This window comes from Aquarana catesbeiana, linkage group LG02 (assembly GCF_042186555.1).
Source record: "Aquarana catesbeiana isolate 2022-GZ linkage group LG02, ASM4218655v1, whole genome shotgun sequence".
NCBI classification, from domain to species: domain Eukaryota; kingdom Metazoa; phylum Chordata; class Amphibia; order Anura; family Ranidae; genus Aquarana; species Aquarana catesbeiana.
In genome coordinates this window covers 141,928,057-141,944,660 of record NC_133325.1, presented here as the reverse complement: position 1 = coordinate 141,944,660, position 16,604 = coordinate 141,928,057, and the positions used below count along the sequence as shown (strand labels likewise).

General features: G+C 42.2%; 1 protein-coding gene across 3 annotated transcripts in view; it reads right to left on the bottom strand.

The window, feature by feature from the left end:
• Positions 1 to 16,604, bottom strand: part of TNS2 (tensin 2) — a 271,078-nt gene that overhangs the window by 157,667 nt on the left and 96,807 nt on the right. The window contains exon 1 of one of the 3 annotated variants that reach the window (XM_073613553.1): positions 11,915 to 12,062. The exons of the other annotated variants lie outside the window; for them this stretch is intronic. Within the exon in view, the coding sequence (XP_073469654.1) occupies positions 11,915 to 11,980 (66 nt within the window). The 5' untranslated portion in view covers positions 11,981 to 12,062. Of the gene's footprint in view, positions 1 to 11,914; positions 12,063 to 16,604 lie in introns of those variants that run through there. 3 annotated transcript variants of the gene reach the window in all.

Here is a 16,604-nt window from a genome sequence, read left to right as displayed (position 1 = left end):
CATAGGTTGGACTTGATGGACTTGTGTCTTTTTTCAACCTTGCTACTATGTAACTATCTAACTATATATAAGACTTGCTGTAACCAAATGTGTAGCTGCACTGACATAGGAAACATAGTTTATGACATTATCGGATATTTATAGTCACAGCATACACTTTTATTTTATAACATCATTTATAACATCAGCATTGTAATAGCAATTCAAACAATAGTTATCATTGACAATCCATTATAAGCTATGGTAATTTGAAAAATCTCCTTTCATGTTGCAAGTGCTGCCTCCCAAATCCCATCTTTCCACACCTTCCTGGATTCCCTGCATGTTTTGCAGCTTCCCCTCTGCTGTTTATTTTCACTTTCTGTGGACTACATTTCCCATGGTACCTTGCTGCATGCAAGCAATGATTCCAGGACTGACTCCGCCTCCTGAAACTCCTCCTCTCAACAGCTCTGTAGATCAGTAGGCAGGCTCTGTGATATGTGTGACACAGCAGTGTCTACTCACAGGGCATAGTGAATGGGTGTCACAGAATTCAAGGAAGTAAATGTGTGGGGATCTTCACAAAGTTTACAAACTCCAAGATCATTAAGAATAACAGGAACCTGTCTACAAATAATAAAACCCAATGTGGAAATGAATACATAATTATAAGTATCTTTCGCCATAGATATGCATTAGATCAGTAAATTTCAACAACATGGGATATACTTCCATGGTGAAGTTTTATATTAAAAACAAAGCAGTAAAGTGTGATCACACAAAATGCACTCAGAAAATCAAACTTTTACTCATAAAAACCAAAGCAGGGAGGTTCATATTTAACAAGTTATGTGGAATGGTTTTCTTGAGGCTCTCTTGAGAGTTGATCTAAAAAATATGTTAGCTATAATCCCCCTCCTGTTGGTTTTCACAATCCATTTTAATAAAAAAAAGAACCCCACAAGACATAAAAGTGTAATATAAAAAATATGAAAGTGTAGAAAAAGCAGTGTACATTGAGTGAAAAGGCAAGACAATCATAATGCTTTGCCAGTAAATTACACAATGTTTGCTAATAACCTAAATACAACGCTTGATACACATTCCACACTAAAAACATATTCTCAGCAATATGTACTGTAATGGGCAGTTAACGGGTAACTTTGGTATGATGTTGCCTAGTAAACCTTAGTTAATAAGTCAACAGCAAACACAAGCAATCAGGACACATGACAGCAATATGTAGTTTTTCACTTTATGAGGTTATGTACAGAAGCAGATCCAATGTCTGTTTGTGATTTCACACATGAGGCCCAATCCGGGAATCAATAAATATGAATGAAGACTGTAGGGCGAAAGCCCAATTGCAGCCAAGACCTCTTATTTTTTACATAGTGTGGGAAGGTGAGAACCCAGCGTTCTCTTTGCTGTGTGCTCCCATTGAGGAGATTTCTACTTTCTTCCTGTTCTGTTGACCATTTAAAACTTGAACAGGAAGAGAGGGGAAATCTCCCTCATGGGGCACAGAAAACAATGAGAAATATTTGACCACTACAGAAAATAGACTAATAACTAGAGGTCGACCGATATGGGTTTTTCTCTGGCCGATGCCGATATTTAGAAATCGCGGTGGCCGATGGCCGATGGCCGATATGTGATGCCGATTTTTTTGGGCCGATATATTAGGCCGATTTTTTTTTTTTTTTTTTTCTTTTTTTTTCCCCCTTCATCTCATAAAATCTAACAGTTAGACCCCTTTCACACTGGGGCGTTTTTTTAGGCGCTTTTGGGCTAAAAATAGCGCCTGTAAAGTGCCTGTAAAACGGCTTCCCTACAGTCTCAGTGTGATATCCCGAGTGCTTTCACACTGAGGCGATGCGCTGGCAGGATGTCTTTGGAGTGGTGTATACCGCTCCTCCACCACTCCTGCCCATTGAAATGAATGCGCACCGCTGCCGAAGCGGCTGCAAAGCGTTTTGGCAGCAGCACTTCAGGGGCGCATTTAACCCCTTCCTCAGCCGCTAGCTGGGTTATAAGCGCCCCGCTAGCAGCCGAATAGCGCCGCTAAAATGACGGTAAAGCGCTGCTAAAACTAACAGCGTTTCACCGTCAACGCCTGCCCGCTCCAGTGTGAAAGCAACCTTAAGTAATAAGTGATACAGAAAATTTTTTACATTTAAACATTTATTGAACAAAACAAACCTCCAATCAGTTCACTTGTATGTATAATTTAGATTAAAAAAAAAAATAACTATATCTTAAATATTAAATACACAAAAACAGGTAACCAAAACGTTTGGACGAAAAAAAATGGGCTAACTTTACTGCTTATTTTTTTTTTTTTTTAATTAGTGTATTTTATTTAAAAAAATTGCGTTTGAAAGACCGCTGCGCAAATACCATGTGACATAAAATATTGCAACAACCGCTATTTTATTCCCTAGGGTCTCTGCTAAAAAAAATATATATAATGTTTGGGGGTTCCAATTGATTTTCTAGCAGAAAATACAGAATTTTTACTTGTAAGCAACAAATGTCAAAAAAGATTTAGTCTTTAAATGGTTAAACTGAAAACTTCTCCGGAGTTCAGTCTATTGATGAAAGAACCCGAAGAGATACAAATGTATCTTCTTATCAGACTTGGCTGCCCAGAGGAGGAGAGAAGAAACCTTCAGACAACTTGCAATTGACTTCTATTACAGAAGTCATTTGCAAGTCCCGCTGAAGTTATAATCGGCTTTTTTTATCAGCACAATCGGCCGATGCCGATTAAGTAAAAAAAGCCAAATATCGGCCGATATATCGGCCGGCCGATATATCGGTCGACCTCTACTAATAACATTTATTTTTTGCCCCATTCGCACAGAACTAATGTACATGCACTTTCACTTGGGAATTGCTATGCATTTTTTTCAAATAAATATATCCCTTTAAGTATAACTATAGGCAAAACTTATCCAGACCTAAAAAAAAAGTTTTGCCTTTTGTTATTCTTTAATTCTAGTTCTTAAGTGCCCAACAACAAGTTGCATATTTTTTGGCATTTTTCTCAGAATATAGCTGAACTGACCTCTGTGCAACAGCCAGTAATATACACACTGCCCCCCCTATACAAATTGCTCCTATATACACATTGCTCCCCCAATAAACATTGCACCCATATACATATTGCTCCCCCTATAGACACGGCTCCCTCTATACATTTGTACCCATATACACATTGCTTTCCCTATAGGCACTGCTCCTCCTATACACATTGCTCCCCATATAGAAACTGCTCCACCTATACACACTGCCCCCTACAGACACTGCTCCCACCACACACACATTACTCCCCCCAACACATGACCAAGGTACCCCAGATGTATCCAACCCTTTTGTATAACTACAAGCTGCACCACCAACCCGTTACCCCTTACTAAAAAATACCCTGACACAACCGTTGGAGTAAATTGGCCATTTCAGCCCCTTTATTAAAACAAATAACACATTTTTTGAACCAAAATAATCAAATAAAAACATAATACTTTTTAAGGTTGCCAATTCTTGGAGGCACCAAGTATCAATATTTTACTTCTATCTGTGAAATTACTTTCACTGTCCCTGCCGCACTGCACCAGCAGAACAAACCACAATCTGCAGATACCACCTTTGTAACTACCAGTTAATGTACCATAACTGGCATTCCACCAAGGACTCCATACCTTAGATGGGTCCCTAATAATCTAATAACAGCAGGTTGTTTTAAAATGCCTCCAAAGACCCAACCATACGTAAACCATTAAAAAAAAAAAAAAAACACAAAACGAACAACAAGCATAAGACGAACCAATCCGATGTAGGGCGGGTGGGCACATTTCTCCTCCTCGTTCTTGCCCCGGATGTCCGGTCCCCCTTGCTTCTCCACAATCTGACCCTTGCAGTCCCTCCCCCACGCAAGGCTGACCAATGCCCTGCAGCCCAAGTTAACAGAGACAAAACTGTTAACCCTACCTTGTCTGGCTACCCTGTGTCCCTCCTTATGTTAGCCCTGCACTCATTTTTTTTTTTTTGCTTCGGGCTATACTCCCTACTGCTCCCCCTACACACACTGCTCCTGTACAGTGGGGAAAATAATTATTTGTTTCAGCTCCCTCCATAGATTTTCTATAGAATTAAGGTCTGGAGATTGGCTAGGCTTCTTTTTGGGCGACTCCTTTGTTGCCTTGGCGGTATGTTTTGGGTCACTGTCATGCTGGAAGACCCATCCACGACTCACCTTCAGTGTTCTGGCTGAGGGAAGAAGGTTCTCATCCAAGATTTCACAATACATGGCCCCGTCCGTTGGCCCCTTAATGCAGCAAAGTCGGCCTGTACCATTAGCAGAGAATCAGCTCCAAAGCATAATGTTTCCACCTCCATGCTTGACTGTAGGGACTGTGTTCTTAGGGTCTCACTCAGTATTTTTCTTTCTCCAAACACAGCGAGTCGAGTTAATGCGAAAGAGCTCAATTTTTGTCTAATCTAATCACAGCACTTTCTCTTAATCCTTATCTGAATCATTTAGATGTTCATTGGCAAACTTCACACAAGTCTGTATATGTGTCTTCTTCAGAAGGGTGACCTTGCGGGCGCTGCAGGATTTCAATCCATGGCGGCGTATTGTGTTACCAATGGTTTGGTGACTGTGGTCCACACTTCCTTGAGATCATTCACAAGCTCCTCCCTTGTAGTTCTGAGCTGATCCCTCACTTTTCCCATGATCATCCTTACCCCATGAGGCAAAATCTTGCATGGAGCTCCAGCCCGAGGGCTGTTGATGGTTAGTTTGTATTTTTCCCATTTGCGAATAATTGCTCCAACCGTTGTCTCCTTCTCACCAAGCTTCTTGCTGATGGTCTTGTAGCCCATTCCAGCCTTGTTCAAGTCTACAATCTTGTCCCTGACATCCTTTGACAGCTGTTTGGTCTTGCCCATTTTGGCATTGGTGAATGGAAGAAAGAGATTCTGTGGGCAGGTGTCTTTTATACACATTACGAGTTGTCGTTAGGAGCTCCTTTAAAACTGACAGGACTAATCTGTGTACATGAGGACACACTGTAACTAGTCTGTGGGAGCCAGAATTGTTGGTTGGTAAGGGGTCAAATACTTATTTTACTCACTGAACTGCAACTCAATTTATAACATTTGTATCGTGTTTTTTTCTGGATTTTTGGTTGATATTCTGTCTCTATCATTTAAAATACACCTATGATTAAAATTATAGACACTTAATTTCTTCGTAGGTGGGCAAACTTACAAAATTTGCAGGGGATCAAATAAATATTTTCCCCACTGTATACACATTATAGACTCTGCATGATGGGTCCGTGACATCACAAGGGAGCGGGGTCTCAGGGTGACGTCACTGCATGGCCATGCCCCATAGGTATATAAGAATGGCCAGACACCAGCTCAAAGAAAGGTGGGAGCCAGCATCGGACGAGGAGCGTTTTTTTTTTTTTTTTTCTCAGCGGGACGGCGGAGGAAGAAGACTTCAGTGGAGGAAACGGAGAAAGAAGACATAGGTGGAGGAAGTAGAGAAAAAAGACATCGGTGGAAGAAGCAGAGGAAGAAGACATCAGTGGAGGAAGTGGAGAAAGAAGACATCAGTGGAGGAAGCTGAGAAAGAAGATATCGGATCGTTGACACGAAGGGGTGATCAGTGCGGCGGGTGGCCAATTACTGGAACTGATTCCCCTATCTGGTTCTCCCTGAATCAGGTGAAAAGATGGCTTCTCTGCCTCTCCCTCCTGCCAGTTTCAGCTGCTGAAGAGAGCGCCACACAGGGGATCAGTTCCAGTAACTGCCCTCCCCGCCGCACTGATCACCCCCTCCTGCCCACAATCCTATTGCCTCTGGTGCTTAGGCCCCCTTGCTCAACTGATGTGGCCTGGAACCCTGTCCAGCTGTACCCCCTTATCAGTGGCCTTGGTTATAGCATATGGCATAACCAATCACAAGGGATCTTTGGTTGTGCTCTTTCCTGGAGTTAAAAGAAAATGATCATTTATTTGCACGGTGTCCAATAATACATTTTGCAGCACTCATAATTGACAAACACAGTATTACCTGTTTACCTGTCCAAGCATTGGTTACAGCAATCAATCAAGTTGTGAACAAGATTACGGGAGATCCTCATACTGCCACTGATGTCTGTAAGATTTTAAGGTGTGACTTTCTGCATACACAACCACTATGTTATTTATGAATTGGTGAATATGTGTTCTATATTTAATACACAGTCTCTTCATAACAATAAATGTCTCTGATCATTCACACAATACCTGACATACAGCACAGAGCTCCCTTTTTGTACACTACATCATTGTCATCTGAATCAACTTACACCAGAGTGCATGGCTGCAAGCCAAACCTAACATAATCAGAGACACATTCCCATGTAAAACTTAGACTGTGATCAATGATCAACTCTTACTATTACCATGATTTTGGCCTCCTGTCATGGCACATGTCACATATTACACAGTTCTTCACATTGCTCACCCTATGTGGCAGAGATGCCCTTGCCAACATTACTAACATCCTTCAATGTATCTCTTGTTCTTTAAGACCACTATGAGGAAGGAAGCACAAACTATACAGCCTTGTGTACTTTTTATCCTTCTGTTTACACATCCATGACTGCTCAACCATAAAGGGAAGCTGGATCCCTAACAGATTTGGATAGTGAACTGCATAACTCTTGAATCTCATGAACTCAATCTGCCATTTATTTAGCCAAATATTAAGTAAGACACTGCTGCAGGGACAAAACAAATCACAGGGCCCCAAAGCAACATTTTGACCCCCACCCCCCTGCTGCTCAGCTCCATTCTTTCCAGTGAAATCTCTACCGTACCTGTCATTTTCCACCCCTAATAACAGCAGCCTATACTACATACTCATTTAAACCTCTTACATAGACCCCTTTCACACTGGGGCGCTTTTCAGGCATTTTTGCGCCTGTAAATTGCCTGAAATGCACCTCTCAAGCCATCCCAGTGTGAAAGCACAAGTGCTTTCACACTGGGGCGGTGTGCTTGCAGGACGGAAAAAAAGTCCTGCAAGCAGCATCTTTGAGGCGGTGTGGGAGTGGTGTATACAGTGCTCCCAAAACGCCCTGCCCATTGAAATTAATGGGCAGCGCTGCCGAAGTGCCTGCAAAGCGGGCGCTATTAACGCTTTCTTCTGTCGCTAGCGGGGGTTAAAGCGGCGCTATAACAGCAGTAAAGCTAAAACTAACTGTGTTTTACCACTAACGCCCGCACCGCCCCAGTGTGATAGTACCCTTACGGGTGTTCTGTGGCAGCTTAAGCACCCCTTATTTTTATTAAGCCAGTAGACTGCACCAAAGTAAAGGCCTTATGTACATCGGTGGCCAGTGTAACTTCCCTTATTAAACTGGTGATCAGCACAGTATCTCTTTACATTGGTGGCCAGAAGAAAGATGCTCCTTACATATTGGAGATCGTCATTAGGACTAAAACTACTGTCCCAGTGGTATGAAAAATTACCTGAATCGGCAAATCTGGAACCCAGGGAAGAGGAGTGAAAACAAGTAGAGCCAGGAAAATCAATTGGTCCACAAATTAGTGTGTTTGAAAAGTCCAAACGTCAGAAAGGTTGCAAATGCCCCCCCAGCTCCCATAGAAACAGTCTGGGTCGACATGGTGGTAGTTTTGCTCTTGGTGCTTTAGCCTGGTACAGTATTTTCTCCAGAGAAGGTATCTCAGCCTTTCATTTGCATTTTACTTATTTGCACCACCATGGTTGTTAATATAGCTTTATATTAAAGTGGAACTTCACTCCTGGTAGTTACCTTTCCCCCTTGCATTCCTCCCCTCTCCGTAATGTCAACATTGTGTCTCTGCTCCTGCAGCCTCCTGTAATATCCCCTTCACATATTCCAAGGCCGCAGAAGTCATCTTTAAGACATTGGACATCATTGAGGACTGGCTGCCTGAACACAGAGGAGGCAGCTGGGCACCCAGTGATGTCAGAAAAGAAGGTGACATTGCAGGACCCAAGCTGTTGCAGCAGATCGCAGCAGGTCATCACTGGATGTGTTGGCCAGGTGAGTATGTGAATCAAGGACAAGCCTTGATAACAAGTAAGATGGGGAAAAACAAGGGGTGGGAGTGAAGTTCATCTTTAACCTTTGAAGATCGGTCCTCTTGCAGCAGGGCTGGACAGATCTGAGTAGCCAGGTAGCACATGCCCCCTAAAAATTACAGCTGGTGTCTAACTTTTGAGGTTTTCTCTAGTTGTTAATTTAGCTGCCTCCTATAAAGAAAAATTCTGCAGGCTCTTGGATTGGCATTGGTAATACACTGTATACAATGATCTACTATTCAAAAAATAAAAATTATGTGATAAAATAACGAATGCCAAATTTTTACACTTTATACAATCCATGAATACAGTTGGTTGTAAAGGCAGAATGTTTTTTTTACCTCAATGCATTTCCTGCATTAAGGTAAAAAATGTCCCAGTAGTTATATCCCCCCTCACCGCCCTTATACTTACCTGAGTCCTATCTCGACCCAACTCTGTGCCTGAGTGCTGCTCTCTCTTCCTCTTTTCACAGGACTCAGTGACAGCAACGGGAGCCAATGGCTTCTGCTGATGTCGATCAAATCCTGTGGGAGTGAGGGGCATACAGCCCAGTTCAGAAGTGAGACAGCATGTGCCCCCCGCCATAGGAAGCGACTTCCTATATTGGCGCACGGAGAAGGGAGCCCAGTGTGCTGTCGGGGGTCTACAAAAGACAAGGTTCGGTGCAAAGTATTGCACAGAGCAGTTAAGTATACTATGGGGGAGCTTTGACTTAAAGGGATTGTAAAGCTTTGTTTTTTTTTTTTTTAAATAACAAACATGTTATACTTACCTCCGCTGTGCAATTCGTTTTCACAGAGTGGCCCAGGTCCTCCTCTTCTGGGGTCTCTTCTGGGGTCTCTTAGCGGCGCTCCTGGCTCCTCCCCGCATCGAGTGTCCACGTCGGAGAAGCGCTCTCCTTGGTGGACACTCGTGCGGGCGCGCTCCTGAGTCCCGCATCTGTGTCCATTCACAGAATGCAGGACGCGGCCCTGCCCCCGGTGCCACGTCATTGGATTTGATTGACAGCAACGGGAGCCAATGGCTGCGCTACTATCAATCTATGCAATCAGGACACAAGACACCAGCTAGAGCTGGTATGCTCATTCCTGGCCGAAGAATGACATCGTTCAGGTAAGTAAAACAGGGGGGCTGCAGCATGAGAGAAGGTTTTTCACCATAATGCATAGAATGCATTATGGTGAAAAACCATGAGGGTTTACAACCCCTTTAAGCCTGGAAGTTGACTGGTTTGTGGCTGCACAAGATTTTGTACACTCCAGTTTCAGTAACTCTCTCCCCCCCCCCCCCATATTTGTAATTTTAGAAAAAAAAGGATAGCCTTTACAAACATTTTAAGCCTAAAGGTTATGTAGTCAGAAGCTGAAGTTAAAATGAATAAAATCTACTTTTCCACTATTCCTTTATTTCTGGGAGGCTAAGGCCCCATGCACACAATGAGAATATCGAACGAATGATTATTTGTTTTTTTTGCATGTTACTCTCATATCGAAAACCAACAGGTTACTAAGGTTATTAAAAATCTCAAACGACAGAATACAACTTCTCAAGTGATGTATTGTATTGTACTGAAATTAATTCTTTTGTTTCTGAGCATGCATGGTCTTGGTCTTCAGATTTTTTCTGGTCGGATACTGTACTGATTAAAAGAAAATTGGTCATTCTGGTATCGTATGAGAAAAATGTTTGTGTTTGTCCCTTCGGATAATTTCAGATGAACTGTCGTGAGCGGCTCTCGAAAGTTGCGTACTAACAATCAGATTATTGTATGATCGCTTCAAAAGCGGTATTTTTTGTCTGATCTTCTAGGGATACAACTTAAAATGATTAGATCAAGCAGAAAGCTAGACTTTCACCACAGATGGTGTCCTCTAATAGACAGCCAGGTAGAGTGAAGGTAAACCACTATCTTTAAAGCGGAGCTCAGTTTGTTTGCCCCCCCCCCACTGCCACATTTAGCACCTTTTGGGGGGGAGTGGGTACCTGGTTTTGACAGGTACCCGCTCCCACTTCTGGCTGACTTTGTTGCGGCAAAGTCAGCTGGAAGTTCAGGCCCCCCTCCTCCTTTTTCTGCTGCCAGGCCATTCACAAAGCATAGCATGCTTTGCCTATGCGCAGTAGGAAACCGACTGTGAAGCCACAAGGTCACTGCCGGTTTCCCTCAGCCAAGATGGAGGCGGCGGTTGCCACCTCATCCCTTTAAAACCGAACACATATCAATTACACAGGTTCTGTGGCTGATTACTGTGGTAATGAAATTAACTTAGTACCTTACATGCATTAAATTTGCCCCAGAACCTTTGTAATTAATGTGTTTGATTTTAAAGGGATGAGGTGGCAACCCTAGGCAGCACCTGAGAGCTGACTGAAAAATCGACTCGGGTGAAGACACCGCTGGATTTATGGACAGGTAAGTGTCCTAATATTAAAAGTCAGCAGCTACAATATTTGTAGCTGCTAACTTTTATTTTTTTTCTGAAGGAGCCTGGAGCTCAGCTTTAATGTAATGTCAAAATAGACATAACATGCTTCCATAGCAGGTGCAGAGCCAGGCAGCTGACCCATGCTCACTTTACAATGTCAAGCAGAAAATGTAGACATAGATATGGTGTAGGAGAAATAAGTGAGGCTCCACCAACATCTGGGAACGATTTCCGTTCCTATGTGGACCCCAAATATTACACCTGTACGCAGAAGGAAGGTTATTGCTGTAGAAAAGAAGAAGGGACATCACAGGAATGGAGAAAGACTTTATGACACAGGAACACTGGAACCACACAAGTGGCCAGACATGGTATCTCTACTGTGCAAACCCTTGGCTACTGCTATGGATCAGTCAAAGGACTGTGACATGTAGGGAATGTCATATGACACATCATGCCTATCTGAATGTCATAGAGGCTTCTCTGTAGTAAACTCGTGACTCAGAAGACTCAACATTCCCATTGATCATGTGTGACTGGTTTTAAAACAAAATAGACTAGTTGAGTAGATCAGTGTTTTTTTCTAAGCTGTAATAAGAAAATGACATATGGAATCTGATTAGCTGTTATGGACACCTCTTTTTTTTAAAAAAAAACAGCATTGACATCATTCCAGTCTACAATGGAAAACAACTAGTAATTCTTATCACAATACTACATTATTGGCTGGTTGATTTTATGAAAACTGGAGCACAAAAAAATCTGTTTGCCATAGGAACCATTTATATATCTAATTTTCCACTTCAACGTAGAGGGCGAAAGATTAAACCAAACTTCTTGCTAAGGGTAACTGTTTTCTTACCCCCAGTTTTTATTATTATATTATTATTATACAGGATTTATATAGCACCAACAGTTTGCGCAACACTTTACAACGTTAGGGCATACAGTACAGTTACAATACAATACAGGAGGAAAAAGAGGGCCCTGCTCGTTAGAGCTTACAATCTAGAATAATTTAGGCTCTTGTCATAGAGATACATACTTCTCAGAACCCTCCTGCTGATACAAGTTATTCTTAAACTCAGCTTCCTCCAAGAGAAGAATTACTATAAGGTACTGTCCTGTCATTCACAGATACTTCCTTCACTTTGCACACTGAGCATCCCATTGGAACCCGCAGAAGTAGGAGGACCACCAACGCTCTACAGGATCCCTCCTGGGTAACACATTGATGTATTGTTGACTACACACCTTCACGCAGCTTTCCACGTTCCTCAACACTGTTACACACTCACACAGGTCACACAATCTTAGATTACACCACATCCTTGCAATGTGTATATAAAGAACAGCAGCCCCCATCTCCATACCGTGGCACAGTTGAAACTCCTGCTCAGCCCTCTCAGCACATCCTGAAAAGTCCTCCTAGGCTTCATGGTTACTTGGAGAAGCCCTGAGTTGCAGCTTCCCAGGCTGCACGCTGTATTAGCTGTGTGTAACCAGGCTGGGGGGCTGCGCAGGGAGTGGTGGCTGATCAGGGCGGACAGAGGATGTGATGTTGGGGGGGGGGGGGGGGGGGAGGACATGATGGGGGGAACTAGCCTTTCCTGAAAGACAAAGCTCACATTTCCTCCCCACCTTATATTAAGCTTACAACTTAACCTCTGCACTGCCGCTCCTTGTAGTAACAAGGCAGGGGTTAATTTGTCTCGATTTGTGACCAGAGTGGAGGCTTGAAAGCATTCTATCAAAAATATAGTCACAGGACATCACGTTATTATTCTATACAAATCACTAACTAAAACTTGATCATTTTAGGAACTGCAAAGAGGAACAATGACACGTAAAAGTACATTAGCCTAAAGCAATCAGACTTTACTTTAGAGGAGTGATCATTGAATGATGATCCAGCTATGAGTAACTGCACTGTGCACGCTACTCTTGTTATTTATAGCTGGCCATAAGCAGATAAAAATTTGGCCAATTCCTGCTGAACTGTCTGAAATAAATTCTATTGGTGGCCCCAGCTTGACACAAGTTATTTTTTTTTAATCAACTTTTGTCAAATGATCTGGGTGAAAAATTCTTCTATCCAATCAGATGCAGTCAGTGTTCAGGTATTCTCACAGCTGTGTGCCAGCTGTCAGAATACAATAGCCGGTGTTGCAGATTAGTCCATCCACACTGTTAAGCAGGGAGAGATTTTTCTCATTCAGCTCGCAAAGCTGAACGGCCATTTTAAAACTGAGGGTTTTATTCCTATACACAGTATTATCATTGCTTTAATACAACACAAACTCCTGATAAGACTGATTGGTTAAAACTGTAGAAAAGTGTGTCTAGGTTGCCGACAGTAACCCTTCCGATTCCAGTTGTAATTTTCAAGGGCAAGTTAGAAGGTAAAAATTTAAATTTGATTGACTAATGTGGAAAAGAGATCTTACTTTGCTTTGCTTCTGTTTCCATATATCTATTAAATTTAAGTCCTTTTCAAAGCAAAGGGAAAGTAATGCATTATTGCCTCCGGATCCATTTTTGCTCAGCAGGAGATCTATCAGCTGAGAGGAGTGGGCTGACGACAGGTCTGTGCCCGCTCTGCTTATGCAGAGTGGACACGGACACAGCCCACTCTGCTCTTTGGGCAGCTGGATGTAAACAGACTGGCTGTCTGTTTACACCTGGCTGCCCTCTAATCTGATCTGGCCAGTTGGAATGGGAATTGATCCCTTCCTTTTTTTCCAGACACAAGTCTGTTTACATTATTATTATTATTATACAGGATTTATAAAACGCCAACAGTTTGTGCAGCGCTTTACAACATCGGGGAAGACAGTACAGTTACAATACAATTCAATACAGGGGGGAACAGAGGGCCCTGCTCATTAGAGCTTACAATCTAGAAGATCTGGTGTTCCATAAAGGAAAATGGAGTGTCTGATCGGTTCAGGCTGAAAAATGAACAGTCGGCCTGAACTGATCTCTTGTGTAAAAGGCGCCTTAATCTGTTTGTTACAAAGTATTCAGATTTCAGGTTTTCTTTTTTCAGACAATACCCTTTGTAATCTGCTTTTACAATCTCTTCACATTCAACCTCAGATTTATAAATTATGCCATCTGATGACCTACCTAAAAAACCAATCAATTTGCATCCAGTTTGGACGACCCTTAGCCCCAGTTCACACTGCCGCGACCTTGACGCATGACAAGACGTGCCCCATTAACGACAATGGAACTGTTCTAATCAATGTGACTCAAGTCGCTCTGATCTAGGAAATGATTCCTGCACTACTTTGGGGCGACTTCAACACGACTTGCATTGACTTCTGTTAAAGCAGTCCTATGCAAGCCGGGATGAAGTCGCGCTGGGATGTCGGCTTCAAAGTCACGTGACTCTGAAGCTGCACTGGTATGAACCTGTACTAAAGCCTAGTACTCTACACACTATAAGTTTTTTTTTTTAATCAACCCGTGGGCTGAATGGTAAAAAAAACTGAAGAGCTTGGGAGGTTGCTGTACTAACAATTCGATGTTAGTATAGCGATCTTCCCGCACTATTGTGTTCTGACAGGGGGACGCCCCGAGAGATGACCCCTGCCCCCCCACCAGAACACACAGGTCACTACTCTCAGCCATTGGCTGAGAGTGCTGATCGGCAGACCTTTTTCATTCATGCTCCTTCGACCCATGGGCCGACTGCCATACACATGGGACGAATGATAATCAGCCCTTGTGTACAGGGTTTTATGCTATAGTTGTTGGTAGATCTGACACATTTTAATCCAGATGAATCTTGTTTAGATCCATCAACAACTATGTTGTGAAAGGGCCTGGCTGATTAGATACAAATTAAATGCATGGTATAGGTAGGCCCAAACATTGAATAGTTTTGGATAATTTAAGAAATTTACAGCGATTCTACAATCAGAATGTAAAATGTTTTCCGACTCAACTCAGCCTGCAAATTACATGGTCAGCGTGATTCTAAAGTTTGCTTAGCTCAGTGAATTAGACAACTGCCCTTCATTAGTGATTCTAGTGATTTAAGACACTAAACAAAACTTCCAATAAGCTGAAAGATTTTTCAGTAGATTTATTTGGCTCAGAAACACTTGTCTTTAGCATCTGATCCCCACACTTTACCTTACAGGTGTTAACATGGGGAATGTTATAAAGTTTGGGTAAAAAAAAAAAACCTGTGTCCATCAAGTTCAGCCAATAGAAAAATAAATTAATTATTAAAAACCTGAATCTACAGAAACTTTAAATTGCAGTTGATCCCAAAAAAGGTGGGATTTATGCAAACTACTCATTATCTGCTTAGATACCATTCCCAGGGTAAACAACCCAATCACACATATTTGGCGATATATCTGTCTGTCCACATTTCTTAAGCTGGCCAAACACTGTAAGATTTCTCTCATTCTGCCCCACAGGCTGAAAACTCACTTGATTCTCTCATCCTCAATAAACAGGGTAGATGGATGAATCTCTCCTCGGGCTGTCAGAATACTCGAACCAGGACTGCATCTGATTGTATGCCGTTGCTGTTCGGCCAACAATTTTCCACCAGGATCCTTTGATTTTCAGTTCGAAGGATGTAGGGTGGGAAGATGCCAACATGGCCAACCATTGCTCGAATTTCATCCAGTTCACAAGGAGCCAAACAAAACTCAATTCATGGATCAGGCCATTCATGATCAAGTTTAAGCTCAGATAGTCTTTTCTCTGTATTACTAGCGTGGGAGATGCTAACGTTTTTAATACATTAGGCCCAAAAAAAATCTGTTCATGGCCAGCACACAGTTGATAAACTGTTCCTTCAGATAATGATCATCATTGTACATGAATGCCATGCTTTACTGAACTCTGTATAAAAATAGAAAAAAAAAATCTAAAGCTACTTATATCTCTGCCATTTATCATACAATTTAGTGCCAATTAGAGGCACTTTACATGTTTATGTGTTTAAAGTAGTCATGCAGGGACATAATCGTTGAAAAAATAAACCATGAATCGACTTCTCTGTGAACAATCTTGTCCTTCTCATGGAAGCTACATTCTGTAGAAACAACTGTCCTCTGATATAAACAACTCAATTGTAAAGGTCAATGGACTAGAGGCCCTATTTATTTCTGGAGGTATTTGTGCTGTCCATAGCAATCAGTCACATTCCAGATGTCATATAATCTAGAGTAGTTTAGGCCTTGAGAGCTACAAGCTAAGAGGTTGCTTTTAGCAACAATCCATTCTTCTTATCCCCAAAAATGATATAGATGAGTCTCGCTAAGTACATTAAAACCAAACTACTGTTACAATTTACTAACCAGGTTAACCAACGAGTTGTAATGATTGACAGAATGATTGCAGGTGGTCATTTGTGGGATACTTATCTAAAGCCAAACCTTTGTATTTTGTAGTTTTGGCTAGAATGGGGAAGGGTTAAAACACCTGTCTGGTTTTTATCACGGGGAGGTTCACTCTTTCCGTCCTACTGACCATTGCCAAAGAGTCTGGAACTAAGGTAAAATTCACTGTGAACCAAATAAAAGTTTTGGGTTAGCACCAGATTGTAAAGCCATGTCTGGTGGATTCCAATCAGGGTGCAGGCTGGGTGAGAAGTCTGTCCAAACTATTTACAATGTATGAAAGCAAGAAGAAGGAACAATGAGCTGCACACCAAGAAATCCCATACATCAAAGAGGCAATAGCAGCTTCAGTCTCTCTCAGCCGGGGCCACACCCCCTGACGTGTTTCACCCTGCTCAGGGGCTTATTCATGGAGGTCCATGACTAAGCCTTGTTGGCAAGGCAAAATGTGTTGGGAGGGGTGGCAGGGACGGAGATAGACTGAGGCTGCTATTACCTGTTTGATCTATGGAATTGCTTGGTGTGCAGCTGGTGGTTTATTACTCTTGCTCTCATATATGGTCTAATTCTTTCTCGCTGGAACAGGAATAGAGGGGAAATTTTCCAGTTGGGATACTTTTTTAGTAAGAACTGTCTAGGAGAATTTCCCTCTTGGCTACCATTCTTACCTAGGCAAGAATGAGAAATCCTCTGC